Source organism: Lycium ferocissimum, chromosome 12 (genome assembly GCF_029784015.1).
Source record: "Lycium ferocissimum isolate CSIRO_LF1 chromosome 12, AGI_CSIRO_Lferr_CH_V1, whole genome shotgun sequence".
Lineage (NCBI taxonomy): Eukaryota > Viridiplantae > Streptophyta > Magnoliopsida > Solanales > Solanaceae > Lycium > Lycium ferocissimum.
The window spans coordinates 48,949,269-48,956,763 of NC_081353.1; the positions used below are offsets into that span (position 1 = coordinate 48,949,269).

Below are 7,495 nucleotides of genomic sequence, written 5' to 3' on the forward strand. Positions count from 1 at the left end.
CTCAAAGCTCAGAATCGTATGAAGAAAATTGCGGACAGGCATCGCATTGAGGTCACTTTTTCTCCAGATGATTGGGTCTTTGTCAAACTCAAATTATACCGCCAGAACACGGTACGTAACCACCAAAGACTCTAAGCTAGGCCGTCGTTACTTTGGACAATTTCGGGTGATCAAAGGCATTGGGGAAGTAGCCTACAAGCTAGAGCTTCTAAACACGGCACGTATCCATCCGGTATTTCATGTTTCGATGCTCAAACGTTGTATTGGTAAGCCAACTGAGCAGTTCACTCCCTTACAACTGTCTGAAGTCGAGCAGCCCATGGAATCACAATCTCAGAACCTTGAGGACAAGGTCCTTGTGCAGGAAAGGAGTATTGTTATGAATGATACTATTGATGTGGCAGATGATTTGGCGATTGACGTGGAAGATGAATTGGCAGAGGATGTGGCAAATAATTCTGAAGCCAACGTGGAATCCCATTCCACTATAAGAACTAGCAAACATGTGAGGCAACTGTCCAACAACATTGTTTTATCACTTTATGTTCCAAACGAATATGTTTTATTGCCACCGAAAAAATTATTTATTCACTACAGCTAACACTGCTTGGCAACCACAATGTATAGACATGCTGGTTTTAACTCAACCTTAATACTCACTGAGAAGTCTCATTATCAACCAACTCCAAACTATACTCATATTTCATTGTGGTCTACTTGGCTGATTTGCATACTATTACACCTCCACAGAGGGTGAACACATAACCATAAATCCACTTAACATCATTGTACCCCTCTAGTACAATAAATATTAATTCAGCAAACACTTTACCATCATTTGCTTCTTATCAAACTTTATTTTCAAAAGCATTTCGAACAACACCACCACATGTTATCATTTTTTTTTCAAAGAATTCTCTAAACATAACTTTAGTAAGACACCGTGACCCCCACATTTTCAAAAAATTTAAGACAGGAAAATAATATTTTTCATAACTCATAAGACGTCATAACCCCCACATTTTCAAAAATTCTACGATAAGGGAATAATATTTTCATAACTCATAAGAAGTATTACTCATTTCTCATAAGAGATTTCATCTTATAAATAACAAACTAATAGTATAACTTCACCCAAACGATTTTGTATAGTTATCCACACTATGCCATTATCAATAAATATTTTAAGAAAATAATATTTTTACCAAGAGTTGGATAAGAAATGATACAAATACTAGTTTTTTTTATTTATTTAAAAGAAGTAAACACAAATAAACAAACTATGATGACAATAATCATTGCTCATAAAAATATTATTTTGGTTGATACAACCTTATCATACTCAAATAAAATCTTCTCTTCAAGTTTTTCTAGTAATTCCACAAGAATCAAATTATTGGCTCAAATAATAGAAATATAGATCACTCAGCTAATGCCAATAATTTCAGATGTGAGTTTAAGAAGAATTTTTCTTTTTCCAAAAACTTGAGTAACTCTTGAATCACCAAAATAAATAAATTCTTCTCCTCCACTTGGGTGTAAGTCATACAATTAATTTTTTCACACAAATATGCATAGCAACACAAAGTCTATCATCCAGTCACTCAAATTGACCACAAGATTTTCTTGAGAAACGACCACAATAATTATATCATGTTACTATAAATAGTAGTTACGACTTTTGCAAACTTTCAAGTATCCGGTAAATTATTTTCACATGTCATTCACCATATATAATTAACCATATAGCTATAGTACAATATGCTATTTCACAGATCCTTGTTCAAACTAAACACCAAAGCGTATGGATTAGATTCACGGGTAAGACTATTTCATATGTCAAAGATCTATCTTTGGGGCTGATGTAAGATGAAATACTCAATAGTATACATACTGAAAAATCTATTCGAAACTTACTCATAATGGTCATAGACAAATTAAAATTTGTGATTCCGTGACTAATAAGATCTTGCTACACTTTCTGCAGTATATACCCCAATTAAACAATACTAAAAATGATTGCTCATGATAACTTCAAAAATGAAGACTAAATCTTTATTCTGTTTTATAGCAAATATAGACCTTGTTATCCCACACAAATAATATACTTCACACTTAAAAGTTTTTCATTCCATAATTTGCCAAAGCAGAACAAACCAAAAAAAAAAAAAAAAAAAAAAAAGAGAAACCATAAAATTTCAATTAAGACAAAACAAATCTCTTTCATTAATAAATTTACGTTACTCAGCAAAACATCAAACCTATATAACGAAAGTTCAAATATCATTTTTGATGTGCATTTTCACGAGAATTCAAGTTCACATGAGAAGAAACAGACAATGAAAATTAAAGTATTTCAAAAGTTTAGAATACCCAAAATTCAGCTTCTCTTAAATATTTGGTCTCTAGTCAAATACCACAGAATTTCACAAATTTCACGCAAAACAAATTCAGAATTATCAAGCATACATTTGCCTTGAATGATAATTTCCTTCTTTATGTAGAACGGCCAACATGCAATCAAATATTATCAGAAGCATACCTAGAACTTAGACAGATTGTACTAAGTTAGTCTCTTTCAATTTTCCGTAAGAAAAGAGTGAGAGATATCCTTAAGATTGTTGTAAATCTTACGGGAAACACTTCATCACGAACACATGTAGGGACTTCTCTTCATCACGAACACTTATAGGGACTTCTCTTCATCACGAACACTTATAAGGACTTCTTCTAAGCTTTAGGAAAATACTTGATCACGAACACTTATAGAGAATTCTTCGTAGCTTGAGGCATGCCAATGGCACTGTCCTTAAGGATATTTCACCCGGTATGGGCGTATCTCCCAGGATTCAACAAACTCTTCTAGTACAAAACTAGGAGCCAGAATCTAACAAAGATTTATCTCAGAAAAACCCAACAATACAAAATGAGAAGAAGTAGTTTTTCTATGTTTTTCCTTGTCCCCAAGATGAACTCACAAGGTAATATATATAGCAACAATATGGTCTCTTTCAGAGTCTAAAAATTGAAGGTTTAAAACGGATAGTCAAATATAGTAAATGTCTTTAATGGTTATTGAAATGATTAACGTTAGAATGCCAATAAATGTGATGGCAAATAACAGTTTTATCATCAAGATCACCTAGTCAATTCAAGATATTTAATTCTTTAAAACCACCTAATAACTATACAAAGTATCTGTTACTAATGTATAAAATAGATTGTTAGGAATAGTCCTTTTATTTTTGAGATATTAAGTAGAAAATAATATTTTTCTAACAAAATATACATCAAACAAAATATACATCTCCTTCATTGGATCTATCCAAGATGGACACCAATCCCACGTGACACTGACATTTTAATGAGATGAACATCACGTGCACTTCCCTACTCCAACTCATTTTACCCTCTCCCTACACTTCTTCTTTTGCCATCACTAGCATCTCCTCTCCTTCCACCATCATTGTCACTATTAAGGGAGGAAGGTATATTTGAGTCATTTAAGTAGCATCCAGAATATTTTTATACAAATAATATAACAAGGAATAAAATTAGTCCTTTTTACGTGATAGAAGGACAAATTTAACCCTTTCCAAGTATTATATTATACATATATATATATAAAAGGTGAAGTTGAATCCTTTTATGATAGAGGGACAAATAGATTTTATGAATTTACTTTGCACTACTATTTACTTGAAAATAGAAAATTCGAAGATCAGTGTGAAAAAGGACATCCTCACCTCAACTAGTGGCATGTACCATGTAGTGTTAGAAAAAAAAATTATCCTAAAGACGACACTCTGTTTTATTTAAATAATTAATTAGTTTAACCTTGTACATTTCCTTAATAAATGGGTTATGCCTGGTTGCGTATTTTTTGTTTTGGGGTTCTAAATTCTAGACTTGAGTACCTGAAGCCAAATAAATTCCAGCAAAGACAATGGCCACCCAATCTGTTTATCACTTTACTGTAAAGGTTAGCTCCTAATAATTCTGCTTAATCTTTTATTATAAGTTAGTCCTTTCTATTTTTGGATCAACTTTAGTTAGGTTCTCCGTTCAATTGGGTAAATAATGTTTTTTTTTTTTTCTTTTGGAAATATCAACTCAAGTTCATTACATATTTTCCCAATAAACAGTAAGCTTATTAGGTTTTTTTTTTTTTTTTTGTAAAGGGGAAATAATACGCAATTTACACTGAAATAGGCACCTGCAAAAGTGATATCTCGTCTGTTTGGTTGCATATGTTTATGTTTGTTTTAAGGGGAAGAATGGATGGAAGTGTGATATTTACCTTATGTTTGAATTGAAACCATGCTTGTAAACTTTTGGGTGTGACAGAAAATGTTTTTTCAGAAAATAAGTGATTTTCCTACTCATTTTCTTGTGTTTGGTACGCTAGTTGGAAAATATTATTTTTAGCGCATTTGTGTATATTTAAAACAAAACACTGTGAGGCTTTTGAATTCGGAGTGCAACTTCTGATGGTGGGGTAAGCGGACTGGGAGGTGGGGTAGGCGGAGGGCGTGGGGGTAGGTGGGGTGGGGTGGGGTAGGCATCTCTCACCTCTCACCATCATAGGTACTGGGTAACTCTGTCACTAATGCTTAAATAAATGAGAAGAAATCACCTGGCGTTTTGGCGTTTTCTTGTCTCTGCCGAGGTCTGAACCCTGGTCTTCTATATATTAGTTCACTTCATTGATCACTAGGATACACCCTTGGGTAAGTAGAACCATGTTTCTTGGTGCAATTTAGGACTCTGCATGATGGTATAATGGCACATTGACTTTGGAAGAACTGATCTAGAGCCTTTTGAGGTGAAAAATTCATCTACGGTTCTGTATAATTAAACATTATGGTTGAAACCAGTTGACATTCCTTTACGAGGCTCAGTTTATCAAGATATGATTGACTATGTTAACCAGGTCCATGACATAAGGAGGCTCATATTTCTCTTTGTCAAGTCTGTGTATTGTAACTAGGACTGTATAACTATTGAACTAAAAACACTTTGGCCCAATCAATGGATGTTTTCATGCTAACTGGGATAAGAGGAACAGGAACTGGAACTGAAAATAATGTTCTTCCATAAATGCAATAGCTTTGCATTGTCCTTTTTATGCACTTAGTCCTATCCCTTATGTCAAATTTACTATCTAATCACTCATTATTACTCAAAGTTTGCCCATCTATAACTCCCACCATCTTAAAGGATCTTAAACGGTAGTGAGAATATATACAAATACTAGCTTCTAGCCTTCTATTAACATTTGCTGGAACCATACATGCAATGATCTAGAAACTATCCAAAAATAATTCAATCACAACTAGAATAGAGAGAAATTTTCGAAACTGTACGGTAATGAAAGACAGATAGAGATGGTGATTGGTGATGGTAACAGAGGTCTAGCGAGAATGATTAGAAAGCATCCTGACTGTAGAGAGAGAAAGCTTTATGCAGTGAAAGTTTTTGGTTAAAGAGATAGGAAAGCCATTATATTTTGGATGAAAAAGATAAAGGAACGGGTAATGATAACAGTGTACTGCTAGGATCAACGGCGTTATTTAACAGCTCAGGGGAAAAAATCTTGGGCCAGTTCATGCCTGGCCGTTAACGGTTGCTGACATGCCTAGACATTTATACTAATTTTGCTGCACCTTATTTGCAGCTTCTTCAATTTTATTTTTTTATTTATTCATGGAGCTCTCGCCCCATGCCTCAGGGCTCTAGCTCTTCCCCATGTTTAAATAGCCCTTCTGCACACCTTGGCCCTATAAACGCTGAGATAACCCGTAAGAAAAAGTTTGAAATATCTTGGTACTTTTTTCCTTTACTCAGTATGCTCTCTCCTTTGCTCACAGGATGCAGTGGGAAATGATGTAGATCTTAGTATCTACAAAGGAAAAGTGCTACTTATCGTGAATGTTGCTTCCAAGTGGTAGAACCATTTAATTTCAACCCATCATATTTGTAATTGTATGCGTGAATCTTTTTTTAATATCTCTGTCTAGAAGATAATCATGACTTTAAAACCTTGTTGTCTTCTGCTTATACGTTCTACATATTCTCTGGTTCAAGTGATAGTTTTCCGAATTGAACTATTTAACCATTATCTGTTTGGTGGTCTACAGTGGGATGACTAACTCAAACTACACGGAACTCAACCAATTATATGAGAAGTACAAAGATCAAGGTATGTGTCTTTAGTTAATTGACCATTTGACTCTTGCTGGTTGTTTCATAATTGTCATCTCTCTCTTCCTGGAGTAGTTCCTCCTAAAGAGAAGAAGGAAGGGGTAGTGTTTGCAAAGAATGGACCATTTGACATATTTGATTAAAGCTTAACTTCTGGACTATTTGAATCATTCTGGTTTGAGAATTAGTAAAACTGTCTTCAGGTCTCTCTTAATTGTTTCCTTTCAGATTCTGAAAGTTAAGGTCTTTTCTTATTCAAACGCAGGCCTGGAAATATTGGCATTTCCTTGCAACCAATTCGGTGAGGAAGAACCAGGGACCAACGATCAGATCTTAGACTTTGTTTGTACTCGTTTCAAGTCAGACTTTCCTATCTTTAACAAGGTAACGAAAGAACAATAATAACCCTGATAGTTGTCATTGTTTTAGCTACTAATTGGTGATTTGCTTGGTAGTGTGTCCCGTCTTTTAAGCAGACCTCCTCTCCCTGCTTATGTATGATTTGCTTGGTAGCGTGTCCCGTCTTTTAAGCAGACATTCTCTCCCTGCTTATGTATGCCAATTTTTAAAACATGTTCAATGTTTCGGCAGAATACTTTGAGAAATATAGAAAATTTCCTTTATCCATCAATTAGCTTATTTGCAATAATGTCAAATTGCATTGTAAATGGACACCATTACATCTCGAAATTACCTGTTCTAGAATTCATAGTTGTGGAATCATGATTTACTATGTCAATGGGCTCTCATTTTATTAACAACTATGTATTTTTTTCTTGAACTAGATTGAAGTGAATGGCGAAAATGCATCTCCGCTTTATAAATTCTTGAAATCAGGCAATTGGGGAATATTTAGGGATGATATTCAGTGGAATTTTGCTAAGTTCCTGGTTGATAACAACGGGCAGGTTGTTGATCGCTATTATCCTACCACATCTCCTCTGACTATTGAGGTAAATTTCCTGCAAGTTTGTTTGTAACATAAATTATGTAGTGATTCTTATGGCTTCATGATTTTATTGTAGAGGGATATGAAAAGGCTTCTTGGAATCGTATAGTTGCCAGGGGTTGAGCCTTCAACGATGTCGATCGATTTTTCACTTGTTAATAATGCGGGCTTGGTTTTAATTTAGAAATTTGTCTCTTTATTTCGTTTAGTTATCTGAGGGAGAAACATTACATAAGAAGGTCTGTTATCATGTAGATGATCGCCGATGAAATATTGTGCAACAGAAATTGTGTATTCTGTAAGAGAAGTTTTAAACTGATTTATAATTTATCAGCTTTTGCA

The 7,495-nt window shown here is 34.3% G+C and overlaps 1 protein-coding gene across 1 annotated transcript; it reads left to right on the plus strand.

The window, feature by feature from the left end:
- Positions 1-3,825: 3,825 nt before the first annotated feature.
- Positions 3,826-7,495, plus strand: LOC132040475 (probable glutathione peroxidase 8). The gene is made up of 6 exons (XM_059431119.1): positions 3,826-3,982; positions 5,871-5,947; positions 6,141-6,202; positions 6,470-6,588; positions 6,990-7,157; positions 7,230-7,495. The coding sequence occupies exons 1-6, from the start codon at positions 3,947-3,949 to the stop codon at positions 7,260-7,262; spliced, it is 495 nt and encodes a 164-aa protein (XP_059287102.1). The 5' UTR covers positions 3,826-3,946; the 3' UTR covers positions 7,263-7,495.

Excerpts from the sequence above, each read along its gene's own strand:
- LOC132040475 (XM_059431119.1), top strand. The coding sequence starts at position 3,947 with ATGGCCACCCAATCTGTTTATCACTTTACTGTAAAG. Across the intron at positions 5,948-6,140 it reads GTGAATGTTGCTTCCAAGTG|TGGGATGACTAACTCAAACT; the intron begins GTAGAACCATTT and ends GGTGGTCTACAG. Across the intron at positions 6,203-6,469 it reads TGAGAAGTACAAAGATCAAG|GCCTGGAAATATTGGCATTT; the intron begins GTATGTGTCTTT and ends ATTCAAACGCAG.